Source organism: Macaca mulatta, chromosome 5 (assembly GCF_049350105.2).
Source record: "Macaca mulatta isolate MMU2019108-1 chromosome 5, T2T-MMU8v2.0, whole genome shotgun sequence".
Taxonomy (NCBI): domain Eukaryota; kingdom Metazoa; phylum Chordata; class Mammalia; order Primates; family Cercopithecidae; genus Macaca; species Macaca mulatta.
Genome location: NC_133410.1, coordinates 192,529,368 through 192,545,652, shown reverse-complemented (window position 1 = coordinate 192,545,652; position 16,285 = coordinate 192,529,368). Strand labels below are relative to the sequence as shown.

Here is a 16,285-nt window from a genome sequence, read left to right as displayed (position 1 = left end):
ACTATATACAAATGAGAGTCTCAGGAATATATGTGTGTGTGTGTGTGTGTATGTGTGTTCTTGTGTGTGTGTGTGTGTTTCAGACAGTTTCTTGTCACCCAGGCTGGAGTGCAGTGGTGCGATCTCAGCTCACTGCAACCTCCACCTCCTGGGATCAAGCAATTCTCTTGCCTCAGCCACTTTAGTAGCTGGGACTATAGGAGCCCACCACCATGCCTGGCTAATTTTTGTATTTTCAGTAGGAAGACGGGGTTTCACCATGTTGGCCAGGCTGGTCTCAAACTCCTGACCTCAGGTGATCCATATGTCTCAGCCTCCCAAAGTGCTGGAATTACAGACGTGAGCCACTGTGCCCAGCCGAGTCTCAGGAATATTTTAAAGCAGAACCAAATCTAGCCCCAAATTTTAAACAAGGTACCCAAAGCTGCATTAGCTTAAAGTTAAAATTCAGTGAAGAGATTCTGTCCATTAACAGAGGCCTCCGTCATAGGCTCCTTTAAGACTAAAAGCTCCCAGTCTTTTACGGACAGATAGATGACCCCTGATGAAAATGGACTGGGCTAATTGCAAAATGTTTCCAGGCAGATACAGCATCGAGAGCCTCCCGCAAACCATCACGTTCTGGCTCCAGTTCTCATGAAAAATTAAACAGCTTTACACACTGGCTGTTTACTGAGAAGAAAATTTAAGAGCAAGGCCTTTAATAGCTATCTAGCTGCACTTTGAGATAAAGGTGCATCCCTCCTGATTAACCGTATGTGCTTCTTGCTTAGGGAGAAAGCTGAGCATCACTGCAGCTGCCCAGATGCTGCCTTAGAAGTCAATGAGTCTGGTCCAGCAAAGAGAAAGGGAAGTAATTCTGCAGGAGAGCTTTTCTCTCGTTAATCCCAGTTTCTAATTTGAACGGTCTAATCTTGCCCTAGAGAACTCCACGTTCGAGATAAGACAGCAGGAGTGTGAGTCGGTGAGCTGCCTGAGAGCTAGCAAGCCTCACTGGGAAAGCAGCCCCCGGTGGCCAGGCACAGTGTAAGCCTGCAGAACCTCCTCTCTGTAAGAGACACATCTTCTCTAATAACCAAGAGAATGTAAACGCGCGAGGATAACTTGGACTCTCAGTCCATGTCTGAAGTGCCATCTTGAGCTAGTAGAGCCTGTCTGAGTCCTCAGTTGGATCAGGCGTTGTTTTGCTATTCAGGAATTTTCTAAAAGCTTTCTCATTTCAGCCTGGATCGTTTCTGCACTGAGCCCAAAGCACTAACCCTGCAGAACAGGAGGCCATGAACTAGATGGGATGGGAAAGAAATCTCAATTCTCCTCTCTGCTTAAATGCACAGAATTTGATTTCATATTTTCAGTATAAAAAGATAACATTTTCTAATACTTTTGTCAGAAGAATTTGATCTCAGTTTTTCCTGTGAAGTGTTAAAGAAGAGGATTTTTGTTTTGTTTTGTTTTTTAGAGACGGTCTCTCTCTGTCATCAAGGCTGGAGTGCAGTGACGTGATGACTCACTTGTAGCCTCTATCTCCTGGGTTCAAGAGATCCTCCTGCCTCAGCCTCCTGAGTAGTTGGGACTACAGGCACACACCACCGCACCTAGCTAATTTTTTTTATTTTTGCAGAGTTGAGGTCTTGCTATATTGCCCAGGCTGATCTTGCACTCCTCAGCCTCAAGCCATCCTCCTGCCTCAGCCTCCCAAAGTGCTGGGATTACAGGTGTGAGCCATAGTGCCCATCCAGAAGTAGGTATTTGAAAGGCTGGGGGGCACCTGGGCTTATTATGGTCCACTGTCTCATATGCCCTCCCACCCACACACAGCCAGGCATGGCCCCATGTGGCAGTAGGATTAGCACATCCAGGTCACATGAGAAGAAGGAGATAGAAGAGTTGCTTCCATGTCGCTGGAACAACCGTTCCACTGGTTTCTCATGCTGCAGTTGATTCCTCGGATGGGAAGTGTAACTACTATCCTCTTCTGATTGTCTGATTTGCCTCGATACTGAGAGGGGCTGGGATATTGGGGCAGCCCTTCCTTTCTCCTCTCTGGGCAGGTTTTACGTTGTTGTTATTATTATTATTATTATTAATTATTTTGAGACAGAGTCTCGCTCTGTCACCCAGGCTGGAGTGCAATGGCACAATCTTGGCTCACTGCAACCTCCGCCTCCCCAATTCAAGCAATTCTCCTCCTTCAGCCTCCTGAGTAGCTGAGATTACAGGCGCCTGCCACCACACCCGGCTAATTTTTGTAAATTTTGTAGAGACGGGGTCTCACCATGTTGGCCAGGCTGGTCTTGAACTCCTGACTTCAGGTGATCTGCCCACCTTGGCCTCCCAAAGTGCTGGGATTATAGGCTGAGCCACCGTGGCTAACCAGGTTTTACATTTTTTAAAACCAATTTTTACTTTGAGGAGAAGCTGACCCTTATCCTCCATGCCCCTGAAGAAAAGTGAACCCTCCAAATAATTTACAAAGTGAATATATTCAAACCACAATTTGCCCTTGTCATACATATTTATTAATAATAGCAGTGACCATTTACTGAGTATACACAACGTGCCAGGAATGACGACTTCCTATGCCTGTTTCCTGAGGTCACTCAGCTAGTGCATGCTGGGGGCAGGCTGGTGGTGGAGCCCACACACCGCTTTATATTGCATTCAACTTTAATTCTCCAAAGGCAGCAACACGTGCTACTTGGGCAGTTGCCCTGGATCTAACATACTATGTGGCAGAAGTGTCTATATTTACCTTTTTTCCAGTGTATAATTCCAGGATAAATAGAGGAGCAGAATTTGGCGCTGATGCCTCTGGAATAGATTGCCGTGTGTTGCTGTTTGTTTGCTTTTTAACGGAAGTATTTATGATTATTTAGCAAAGCAGTTATAAAGATTATTTTCTAATATCTTAAAAAACTTGGCTTTACAGCCCCCAAACAACTCATTTCCTTCAAAAGTTGTAGGGGAACTAAAAAGCACAGGCACAGGCCTTTATCAATGGATCAAATCTCCTCCCTCAATTCAACCTTAATGTAGCATTGGGTATTTTGTTGGAAGCTCTGGTTTGGGTCCTAAAAGTGAAGCTTCTTATGTATATTACTAAAATCTTACATTCATTCTTTAAATGGACAAGTGCTTTGAATTCTGCCTCTCATTTGCCCCCTGAAGAGGAGGAGAAATCCCTTGATTGAAATCCCTCCAAAGGCTTGCGGAGTCACCCTCGGCGCCCCTCGCTCACCATGCTGGGCATGGCCACCTTACCTGTCTGTTCTTACCCGACTCTGGAGCTTGGGGTCACTCTGGGCAGAGGCACAGTGGTCATGTCCATTAGATCCCTGAGAGCCTGCACATGGATCCCTGATTCAGATGCCAGTTTGCTCATTTTCCACATGGCTAATTTATTTTATCTGTTGGTAAAATGCTCCCCAAGAGTGTTCCACTCATCTTCCAAATGTATTTAGGAAGCCATCGCCGTGGCTGCTGAGCTAGCCAGCACCAGCACTGAGAAAATTGCACAGTTTCACATTCCATCAAGACCTGTGGCCTCGATGGGGCAGCAAAGTGAGAAAACATTCTTGAGTTACCATGTGGCCTCTGCAGTGGACACTGGCACTCTGGCTGTCATGCGGTCTCTGCAGTGGACACTGGCACTCTGGCTGTCATGCGGTCTCTGCAGTGGACACTGGCACTCTGGCTGTCCTGCGGTCTCTGCAGTAGACACTGGCACTCTGGCTGTCGGTCCTGGCTAGATAGATGCTCTGGAAGATGACATAGCATTTAATTTGGTTAAGGGCAAGACAGTCACTCTGTGGCCATACAGGCTCTACTGCACTCTGCAGACATGGAGAAGCATCAGATGGCCCTTCAGCCTCCCCCAGCCTCCCAAAGAAAGTGCTGTTGTCACAAAGAGAGCACAGTTACGCACAAAGAAAATCTGTTTGCTGATTACCTTTTTTTTTGAGACAGGATCTCGCTCTCTCATCCAGGCTGGAGTACAGTGGCACCATCGTGGCTCACTGCAGCCTTGAACTCTTCGGCTTAAGTGATCTGCTTGCCTCAGCCTTCCGAGTAGCTGGGAGCACACCACCATGCCTGGTTTAAAAAAATTGTTTTAGAGATAGAGTCTTGCTCTGTTGCCCAGGCTGGTCTCAAACTCCTGGGCTCAAGCAATCCTCCCTTCTCGCCCTCCCAACTTGCTGAGACTATAGGTGTGAGCCCCCCAAGCCTGGCTCTGCTGCTTGTCTTTTAAAGAAATTCATCTCCATGAGCCATAGAAAGCTATTTCCCTTTCTAACCTACAGCCTTCCAGATACCCTTCTATGTTCACACTCTCTAGGCCACATCCCACTGATGGAGCTGATTCCCTAATCTCAATGCCACCTGCAGCCTGAGTGTAATTCTTCTTTATTGCGTTCAGCCCACCTCTGCCCCAGAGCTGCCATGACAACTTGTTTGTTTGCCTTTCCCTTTCAGATTTCAAATCCAACTTCAGAGCCGCTCCTATCAGATCGGTGGACGTCTACAACGTCATGTGCAACGTGGTGGGCATCACCCCACTGCCCAACAACGGGTCCTGGTCCAGGGTGATGTGCATGCTGAAGGGCCGCGCCAGCACCGCCCCACCTGTCCAGCCCAGCCACTGGGCCCTGGCCCTGATCGTTCTTTTCCTGCTTGCATAACTGATCTTATTGCTTGTCCCAAAAAAAAAACACCACCATCAGCAAAGTGGGCCTCCAAAGCCAGATGATTTTCATTTTGTGTGTGAATAATAGCTTCATTAACACAATCAAGGCCATGCACATTGTAAATATATTATTCTTGGATAATTGTATACATAAAAGTTCCTACTTGTTAAAAAAAGATACAAACCTTGTTTTTCCAGAAGGTAGAAAAATCCTAGCTTTCCATTTGTTCAGTTATGTGTCATTTTCTCCTTTCTTTTCACATTACTCAGGATGAACTCTCTGAGCAGGGACCTGCTCCTGCAGCAACCAAACTTGGAGTGGACATTGCAGACAGATGCGGCTCTGGGCCCCTCTCTGTCCCACTTTGCACAAAGGAGCCCCTCAGACCAGGCCCTTGTCTGTGCCCTGTCCACACCCAGGAGCCATCCTCAGTGTCTGTGGCCACAATCCTGTACTGTCCCTTCCATCCCTGATAAAAGGAGGTCTACACGAAAGCAAAAGCTACTGTCTATTTCTGACCCAGCTCATGGAATTTTTTCATCTGATACTGAGTTCCAGAAAAGACATAACTTAGCATGGATCACCAATCAATCAAAAAATAAAGAAATCACTAAGGATTGGAGAACTCACAGAACAAGGTGAAAGACATGAGTCCCCTCCCAGTCTGAGTGCACAAAAATTTCTCCCTTGCTTCTGATGAGGAGCAGAAAAGCTTCTGATGGACATGGATTTCTGTGAGACTTATCACACATAGTACATCATGGCATGAAGCCTGGCACATAGCAGGCCCTGCTTGTTGACGGACGGATGAATGGCCTGCCTGGCTGCCTGCCCTGCCCATCTACCTGTGCAAAGGCTTCCTCAGACACTGCCACTCTGTGGCTCCCAATACAGGGTGCAGACAAGAGCAATTCCTGACATGGTAGTATAGGCTGGGAAAGCACTGGCTCACTGATGAGAATGTGGAGGCATCAGCAAGGATCTCAGTGGGTTGCTTGGAGAGGTGATGCACTAAGTCTCAGTCCTGGGCACCAGTACTCCTGCAGCACGGCTTGCTTAATGACAGTCTTTGAGTGGCATAGAACTCCAAAGAAAATGGTGCTTGGTGGAGAAAGGAGAGAGCACAATGGAGCAGAATCCCAGTCACTGACCAATTAACTGGTCATTTGATTAGGAAACAGTTTGGCCAAAGTACCACCTTTGAGACCTAAGTTCTTTTGATACCCTTGAGAAGAGCCATGGAGCCTGAGTTGAAATATTTTTAGCGTAGTCATCTGTGTTTGCTCTAGGAGAACTTGTAACACAAGAGACAACTGCCTTTTTACATGGTCATTCATACCTATATACATATATATATACTTGCATACACTATTATTGCATTAAAAAATGAGTTTGGGCTGGGCATGGTGGCTCACACCTGTAATTCCAACACTTTCAGAGGCCAAGGAGGGATGAAAGAACCCTTGAGGCCAGGAGTTCCAGACTAGCCTGGGCAATACAGGGGGACCCCCATCTCTACAAAACATAAAAGATTTTTAAAAAATTAGCCAGGCATCGTGGCACACACTTGTGGTCTTAGCTACCCGGGAGGTGGAGGCAGGAGAATCACTTGAGCCCAGGAGGTCAAGGCTGCAGTGAGCTTTGATCACACCACTGCACTCCAGCCTGGGCAACAGAGCAAGACCCCATCCCCCAACCCCCCCAAAAAAAGAGAAAGAAAAAAAAAGTTTGCACTAATTGAGGTACATCTGCAAATGAGACTTTTTGTTGGGAAAAGGCAACATGCCAGGTCTCCTCAGGACGATGGAGGCCTCATATGGTGTGTTACCTTGAAAACTGAATATCAACGTTCACCTTGATTCAGGAAGACTGCGTGCTGTCTCCATGCCATGAATCATGAGAGCAAAGGATTACTGCTTAAAAATACTGAATTTACGTTCACAAAAGATTTCTAAGGATTTATGTAATGTGTTTTAAAAGCGCCAGTAAACCATCGGATCAACTGGAAAGAAGGCGACTCTTCAGCCTTTGTTATCTAGCTGAAAACAAATGAGAACTTTCAAAACATTGGCAGTAGTTGTTGAAAAAGACATCTATTGTTCAGAGTTTCTTTCTCCTTAAAGGACGGTGTTCAAATGAATTCGGCGGAGCCCACTTTCCTCCATTGTGAAGGCAGAAACCCCAAGAGATACTCAGATGATTAAATTAAAAGTGGATCATCAAACTCAAGAGAGGCATAAACTTAGACATAGTCTTGCATTTTTGTCTTTCCTGAACTCTTCTGCCATTTTCCTCCTTCACTTGTCCTGAAAATCTGCAAGTTACATAATAAAATTTTAGATATTTGTCTGACAAAGTGTAATTACTCAACTGAATAAATGACTGAGAACAAGCTACAAAAGGAATCATGAATCCTGGTAAACAATAAAGAAAATTCAGACACTGAGGGTAAAAAAGAAAACTTTTTACTTAAATAATGCATACATTTTTGATGGCTTAATTATTTGGTGAAAATTTGTTCCCTTTTGTTTTAAAATTACATTGTTCTCCTTAGGAAAATTCCACTTTCTCTAAATGTGTTTTTTTCCATAGGAGTAAAATCTGCTAGGAATATATATAGACACTTTTTCTCCTGGATTACTTTTCAACTTCACTGCTGATTCCAGGACAAAGATAATTGGGTTGGTCTACTGAGAACAAATGAAAGGAATGAGCCTCAGATTAAAGATGAGATGACTTTTTAATAATCGCCATTCTGACTGGCATGAGATAATATCTCATTGCAGTTTTGATTTGCATTTCTCTAATGATCAATGATAATGAAGTTTTTTTCATAGGCTTGTTGGCTACATGAGTGTCTTCTTTTGAGAAGTGTCTGTTCATACCCTTTGCCCACTTTTTGATGGGGTTGTTTTTTTCTTGTAAATTTGTTTATGTTCCTTGTAGATTCTGATATTGGACTTTTGTCAGATGGGTAGATTGCAGAAATGTTCTCCCAATTTGTAGGTTGCCTGTTCACTCTTATGATAATTTCTTTTGCTGTGCAGAAGCTCTTTAATTTAATTAGATCTCATTTGTCGATTTTGGCTTTTGTTGCAATTGCTTTTGGTGTTTTAGTCATGAAGTCTTTGCCCATGCCTATGTTCTGAATGGTATTGCCTAGGTTTTCTTCTAGGGTTTTTATGGTTTTGGGTTTTACATTTAAGTCTTTAATCCATCTTGAATTAATTTTTATATAAGGTGTAAGGAAGGGGTCCAGTTTCAGTTTTCTGCACATGGCTAGCCAGTTTTCCCAGCATCATTTATTAAGTATGGAATCTTTCCCCATAGCATGTTTTTGTCAGGTTTGTTGAAGATCAGATGGTTATAGATGTGTGGTGTTATTTCTGACGTCTCTGTTCTGTTCCATTGGTCTATATATCTGTTTTGGTACCAGTACCATGCTGTTTTGGTTGCTGTAGCCTTGTAGTATACTTTGAATCAGGTAGCATGATACCACCAGTTTTGTTCTTTTTGCTTAGGATTGTCTTGGCTATACGGGCTCTTTTTGGATGATTATTAAAAAGTCAGGAAACAATAGATGCTGGTGAGGCTGTGGAGAAATAGGAATGCTTTTACACTGTTGGTGGGACTATAAATTAGTTCAACCATTGTGGATGACAATGTGGCAATTCCTCAAGGATCTAGAACCACAAATACCATTTAACCCAGCAATCCCATTACTGGGTATACACCCAAAAGATTATAAATCATTCTGTTATAAAGACACACGCACACGTATGTTTACTGCAGCACTATTTACAATAGCAAAGACTTGGAACCAACCCAAATGCCCATTAATGATAGACTGGATAAAGAAGATGTGGCACATGTATACCCTGCAATACTGTGCAGCCATTAAAAAAAATGAGATCATGTCCTTTGCAGGGACATGGATGAAGCTAGAAGCCATTGTTCTCAGAAAACTAACACAGGAACAGAAAACCAAACACCGCATGTTTTCACTTATAAGTGGGAGTTGAACAATGAGAATACATGGACACAGGGAGGGGAACATCACACACTGAGGCTTGTTGGTGGGTAGGAGGCAGAGGGAGGGAGAGCCTTAGGACAAACACCAAATGCACGCAGGGCTTAAAAGCTAGATGATGGATTGATAGGTGCAGCAAACCACCATGGCACACATATACCTATGTAACCTACATGTTCTACACAGGTATCCCCGAACTTAAAGTTAAAAAAAAAAAAGACAAAATAATAATAATAAAGATGAGATGAGTGGCCACTCTTCCTGTCCATATGCCTAATCTCCAGAATCCAATTCAATTAAGTTGTGAAGAAGTAAGCATAAACTAGATCAGGCCCAGGGGATTCCTTTTAGCCTCCAACAGTCCTCAATTATAAGATCCTAGTTTCCTTTACTTTCAAAGGGACCTTGGAAGTCCACCTCAGAGCTGAGTTCATCAAAGACAGTAGTTTGCAAACTTCCTGGGCTTTTAAGCTTCATCTGACCCACCTCAAGACATGCAGGTTCAGAGGGTCTGGGGTGGTCCTGAGATAGCACTTTGAAGTCACATGGACCCAAGTCTTGGGTTTGCTCTGAGAAGAAGTGGGTTCTGACTTGATCCTGTAGACCCAGTTCTTCTGAGAGCTATTTCATAATCAGCCCATATCTCTAGGGGCCGTGAGACTGACACCAGCCACTAACCTCAGTTGGGTCAAGTGTTCAGCCCTCCTAAACCAAAGTAGATCTGCAGCCCCAGTGGTGGAGGGAGGACCCATAAAAGGCAGACTTGGTTCCTCCACACCCCACTCCCTGTGGCTCTGAGATACCTAACGGTGCTACAAGACACACTCAGACATTGTTCAAGACTCACAGCTATTTTATGAATTTTCTAAGAAGGTGCTTTGCATTTCTGTAAATAGCAAGAGATTTCCAAATGTGATTGTGGGTTTTATCTTTGTAAGCAATTTGTGATAGACCAAAGTCAGCTACTGTAAATGACTTGCTAGAAAAAAGGAAGGATGTAGCCTCAACAGACTGGTTATAAAACATTTAAAACTTGGTCTCAGGTGTGTGCTATGGAAAATATATGTTGCTGTGAAATCATAAAGTAGCACCTAGTACAGTGCCTCAAATGTTTAATACATGTCCCATAAATATGTTGAATAAAAAAATGAATAAATATCATTAAGGAGACTTGCCTAAAACTCAGATATCCTCTCTGTCTGTAGTTTCTCAAATTAAATGAACTTTCCACTTTTGGCTTGCTATCTTTTCTTATTACCCAACTAACAATATAATTATGCTTTATTTCATGGATCTAAACATATTCTATCTCAGGCTTATAAATTAAGCATGGAGGAGGGAGGAAGGAAGGAAAGAAGGAAGGAAGGAAGGAAGGAAGGAAGGAAGGGAGGGAGGGAGGGAGGGAATTACATTTTAAATATACTATGCATATTAACTTTTTAAAAATATAGCACTTAATATATTGAGGTTGAATTCACACACCATACACTTCATCTATTTGAAGTGTACAATTCAACAGCTTTTAGTATATTCACAGAGTTGTGCAACCATCACAAATTTTAGAACATTTTTATCACTTCAAAAAGAAACTCCAAACCCATTAGTACACTAGCAGTCATTCCCCATTTCCTCCCACTGCCACCCCAGGCAACTACGAAACTACTTTCTGGCTCTACAGATTTGCCTGTTCTGGACATTTCATACGATAACACAATATGCTGTCCTTTGCAGATGGCTTCTTACACTTAGCATAATGGTTTCAAGGTTATAGCATGAGTCAGTACTTCATTCCTTTCATTTACAAAGAATTATTCCATTGTATGGATATACTTCATTTTATTTATTCATTTACCTATTGATGGACATTAGTTTTTCCCACTTTTTCGATTTCCATCATGTGTTTCATTCAAGAACACATTTTTGTGGACCCGTTTTCATTTCTCTTGGGTCTGCCACTGGGAGTGGAACTTCTGGGTCAGATGGTAACTCTATGCTAAACTTTTGAGGAACGATCAGATTATTTTCCAAGTTGGCTGCCCCATTTTGCATTCCCACAAACAGTGTAGGGGAGCTCAAATTTCTCTACATCCTTGCCAATATTTGGTACCAGCTGTCTTTAATTACAACCATCCTAGAGAGTGTGAAGTGGCATTTCATGGTGGGTTTGTTTGCAGTTCCTCAGTAATGAGTCATGTTGAGTATCCTGTCATGTGCTTATTGGCATTTGTCTGTCTTTGCTGAAGAAATGTCTATTTAAATCCTTTCCCATTTTTTTTTGGTTTGTTTTGTTTGCTGTGTAGGTAAACTTGTGTCAGGGGTGGTGGGGGGTGGTTTGAACAGCTTTTTTCATCACCCAGGTATTAAGCCCAGTGCCCATTAGTTGTTTTTCTTGATCCTCTCCCTCCTCTCACCCTCCAACCTCCAAACAGCCCCAGTGTCTTTTTATTCCCCTTCTTCGTATCCATGTGTTCTCATCATTGAGCTCCCACTTGTAAGTGAGAACATGCAGTATTTGGTTTTCTGTTCCTGTGTTAGTTTGCTAAGAATAATAACCTCCAACTTCTTCCATGCTCCTGCAAAATGCATGATCTCATTCTTTTTTATGGCTGCATAGTATTCTGTGGTGTATACATACCACATTTTCTTTATTCAATCTCTCATTGATGGGCATTTAGGTTGATTCCATATCTTTGCTATTGTGAATAGTGGTGCAATGAACATTTACGTGCATGTGTCTTTATGGTGGAACAATGTATTTTACTCTGGTTATATACCCAGTAATGGGATTGCTGAGTCTGATAGTTCTGCTTTCAGCTCTTTGAACTTTCCCATTTTTTAATTGGATTATTTGTCTTTTGAGTTGTAAGCATTCTTTATACATTCTGGATGCCAGTCCCTTATCAGATATATGGTTTGCAAAAATTTTTCCCATTCCACGAGCTTTCTTTTCACTTTCTTGATGGCATCCTTTGAAGCATAAAATGTTTAAACTTTTGATGACATCCAACATCGGTTTTCTCTTTTGTCAGTTGTGCTTTTTGTGTCCTATCTAAGAAGACTTTGCCTAAGCCCAGATTATGAAGATTTACCCCTTTAATTTCTTCTAAGAGTGATAAAGTTTTAACTCTTACATTTAGGTCTATGATCCACTTTGAGTTAATTTTTGTGTTAGACGTGAGGAAAGAACACGACTTCATTCTTCTCCATCAGATATCCAGTTGTCCCGGCAATACTTGTTGCGAAGCATGTCTGCTTTTTAGAGAAATGTTTAAATTATTCTGTTGACCGAAACACTTATTTAAAAAAAAAAATCCAAATCACTTCAGAAATTTGAATTCTGTATTTCTGGTTACACAATACATGTTTGGAACACTAAAACGAGTACCCCATAAATTCAAGGAGAAATATCTTCTATAGAAAGCGAGCCCTAATGTTCTTGAAAACAGCTCCCGACCCCTGGAAGCACTGTGGAGGACCCTTCCTTAGGATTCTGCACCATCTTCCAGCTGAGCCTGCGTCAAGGCCCCATTTCCACCACCATCCCTGGGACAGCCCGTGTCCAGTCTTTATCCAGCTTCACCACCCAAGTTCACCCAGGCTCTCCCAGAGCACTCTTATGGCCTCACCCTAGAAGCCAGTAACAGACCCACAAGCCCCTTCTCCCCAGTACCCCAACTAGAAGTTCCACCTTATCATTCCACTTATTTTTTATTTTTTATTTTTTTGAGATGAAGTCTCGCTCTGATACCCAGGCTGGAGTGCAGCGGCACCATCTCGGCGCTCTGCAACTTCTGCCTCCCGAGTTCAAGTGATTCTCCTGCCTCAGCCTCCTGAGTAGTTGGGATTACAGAAGCATGCCACCACCCGGCTAATTTTTGTACTGTTAGTTGGCCAGGCTGGTCTCGAACTCCTGACCTCAGGTGATCCGCCTGCCTCGGCCTCCTGAAATTCTGGGATTACAGGTGTGAGCCACCACACCCGGCCCACTTCCACTTTTTAAAGTCCCTGCTTCAACATTTTAATCTAAACTCTGACCTTCTTATTTAACCCCATTTTCCCTCAATTACTTCACTTTTGTTTCCCTTTAGCACTGGGCAATGTTATGGCTCACAGTTATCTTTATTTCTATTTCCTTGTATTTTGCATGAAGATTTTGCATGCTAAATATGCAAGTAATTCTATTTTTCTTCTCTGACTCATAGTTTCCTTGGAAGCAGAAAGCTAGCTTGTTTTCTCTCTTTTTAGAATGTTGGGGTCTGAGGGACCCTCATAATTGCCACCCCTGCACCCTCACTAATTTGAAAACTCGCTGAGGTAGACACAGGGTATGGCAGATGGAGAGTAAAATATCCTTTCTTAAAACAAAGCTGATGGATACCAAAGAATGTGGTTTATAATACCATACCTCTGAATTACACCGGCTTGCCCACCGAGGCCCTGCACCTGTGAGACTCAGAGAACAGAGGAGCAGGGGACACTGTGAGCTCTGTGTGCACAGCTGGCCCTTCAGAGAGAAGCAGGGAAGGAGCCCCTTCACAAGCTCCCCAACAAGGTAAATCACTTCTCCTCTACTGGGGAGACGAGGGTGTGAAGAGTGGAGAAAGGCCAGAGGTGGGACTGTAGTAAACGTCCCTGAAAATAAAGGGGTGCTAAAAGTGGAGGCTCCACCCCCTGCCCGCTTCACATGGAGCCTCTTTGGCCCTGGGAATGTGACCTCCATGCACATTCCTGGCTGAGAGGACTAGAGGGTGCAAGGCCCAGAAACAGCTTCCGTCACTGTGAGACCTACTGTTGAAGGATCCAGCAAAGGCAAGGTCTGAACCAGGCTCCACAGCAATGGGAGGCTGGTGGGTGTGGAAACTGATAACAGTTTATGGATGAACCACAGGTGTGCCCTGGAGAACTGCAGTGTGGCCACAGTGCCATCATGGTGACGCAACCCAGGCTCTGCAAAGACAAGGGTTACACTTGGGCGTGTGGGCTAGTTGAGGGTCTGAATTTGATTGATCAGATGCAGTGCTTTATTTCTGCATCGGCTGAGCAACTCTGCTTCTCACACCAAAGTAATTCAAGGTTAGTAGAGTCAAACATCTTGTAGAGGGCTTTCAGACATGTCACATATATCTGCATTCTTCTGCAGCCTTTGGTGACAAGTTTACGTTGGCCGCTTGCACTATTTTGCCCTGAATCCTGAACTTAAATGCACCGGACATAGATTTCTTTAGTTCATTTTCAAGTCTTAGAATTAAGGATTTTTAAAAATGGTATACAAATGAATGTAAATTTCACACACTAATATAAAATAATATGAAACTACTTTTGATTGCTTGGGGAAAATAATCCAGTCATTTTTTTCATAGTTGCTTGATATGTATTAATAGAACCCGGCCCAGAAGTCTGTTCGGACCTTAAGTAGGAAACACCAGCCTCTGGTACACCAGGCGACAGCCAGGATGACAGCCGCTCATTTTGTTGAATACTGAACTCCACCTGTAGGTTATGATGTCTCATGGTCCTCATACGAGCGGGGGTGGCAGTTGAGAAACTGGATAGGACTTTTTACTGTAACCATACTTTAGCAATGGTGCTTGTAATTTGTGTGGGAACCATGATCTTCAAGATCCTTCCTTCATTCTCATATATACGCTGCGTGTCACCAAGTAAAACACTATGGAGAGAGGTAGTGTCGTTCCCTGTTATTCGGGGGGTTATACAAAACAACCACATTTATGTCCATGTTTCATGTTGCGTCTCAGCCTTTGTCCCTCATGGCTGGTGAGTACTCCAAGAGTCCCGGGCCAGGACGCTGCTTCTTTGCTTGCTGTCACTGTCTGGGTCTCTGCAGCCTTAGCCGGGCAGGAGGAGCTGTCCAGAGGTCCATTCACAGGTGTCAGCCATCCCACCTCCGCCAAACAGAGGCCATTTGTTACACATTCTCCACATTGACAAAGGGGAGACCAGTTGTTGAGAGCCCAAGGATTGAAATCAGAGGCAGGAGGCAGGTGGGGAGGCACACGGAGTGTCAGACCAGAAGGCCCAAGGGGAAGAAGGGTGTGATGGCAGCCCGAGGCCATGCCGGGAAAGCCACGAAGAGGAAGAAGGCCCAAACACACAGCTGTCCTGGGGCGGTTCCCTGAATGCAGAACGCCTGCTCCAGTGTGTTTCTTTCCTGTTCCACCCAGGGCGCTCACTGGACCAGGAGAAGCTCCATCATGTTTGTGGTTCCAGCGGCCACCAGGACAGCGCAGGAGGACTCCTGGCCTGATCCACTGTCGGGGCCCCCAGCACCACTGCAATCCATCCCACAGCTCCCCTTCATCTCCATCCCGCAGCTCCCCTCCATCTCCCCTCCCTCAGACCACTCATCCTTGCTTCTGTATTTGTCACCCTGGTGTGCTCAGATTCGGGGCACTCCAAGCTGGGCTCCACAGTTTTGCCGTAAGTCCTTGTCCGTAAGGCAAGACTTTTTCCCAGTCATGCATCTTTGTTTACATCTTGGCAAGAAGAAAAATGATTACTTTCCTTCCTCTTAAAACTAAGTTTTAATTATGTAATTGCCAGAAGAGTCCATGATGCTCTTGGCACGTTTAAAACACAAACAATTGTATTTGATCAGAGTAGGTCCGGCTTACTCATCTCTCCACATCCAGATCCTGAAGCAGCATCAGCACACGGTAGGCCCTTGAACGCTGGAAGAATGCATGAACGTAGTAGCCCTTAGAAAAGGGCGTGCTGACTGTGTAATATAATTATTTGAAGTTCCGGAACTGCCCCTGGAACTATCTGCCCCATGTGGAGGGAGTCCCTCCAAAGAAGCTTCAGACTTGTAGATACAGAAGAAGAGCACACACAGCACCCTGTGGGTTAAACTGTGCCCCTCCCAAAAGATATGTTCCCATTCTTACCCCTGGTAAGAATCAAGATGAGGTCACAGTGGATTAGGGTGGAACCTCATCCGATGACTGGTATTCTTAAAGGAGAGGGAAATGTGGACTCAGTGACACAGAGAAGAAGGCAGGGAAGTGACAGACAGAGACTGGAGCGGTGCAGCTGCCAGCAGTGGAATGCCGAAGCTTGCCAGCAACTGCCAGACACTGGGAAGGGACAAGGAGGGAGTCTCCACTCGAACCTTCAGACAACTCGTGACCCTGTGACACCTTGATTTCTGTGGCTTAAAGCTACCCAGCTTGTGGTAGTTTGTTGTCACAGCCATAGGAAGCTAACACACACTTCCAATTGTTCAGGAATCAATCCAGCTCATCAAAGATTTTTTTGAGTCAGTGTCTCACTCTGTCGCCTTGTCCCTTACTAGCTTCTAGTGGTTGCTGGTAAGCCATGGCTGCCATAGCAAACTACCACAAACTACCACTTGCCCAGAGACTGGAGTGCAGGGGTGTGATCGCAGCTCACTGCAGCGTCCGACTCCTGGGTTCAGAAGGCCATCCCCCCACTTCAACCTTCTGAGTAGCTGGGACTACCGGCGCACCACCACGCCCAATTAAGTTTTAAATTTCTTGTAAAGATGGGGTCTCACTATGTTTCCCAGACTCATCTTGAACTCCTGGCCTCA

The 16,285-nt window shown here is 44.3% G+C and overlaps 1 protein-coding gene across 1 annotated transcript in view; it reads left to right on the top strand.

The window, feature by feature from the left end:
* Nucleotides 1-7,086, top strand: part of ENPP6 (ectonucleotide pyrophosphatase/phosphodiesterase 6) — a 120,804-nt gene extending 113,718 nt beyond the window's left edge. Inside the window, exon 8 of the mRNA XM_001082274.5 lies at nt 4,474-7,086. Coding sequence (XP_001082274.4) covers nt 4,474-4,679 — 206 coding nt within the window. The 3' untranslated portion in view covers nt 4,680-7,086. The remainder of the gene's footprint in view (nt 1-4,473) is intronic.
* Nucleotides 7,087-16,285: the final 9,199 nt, after the last annotated feature.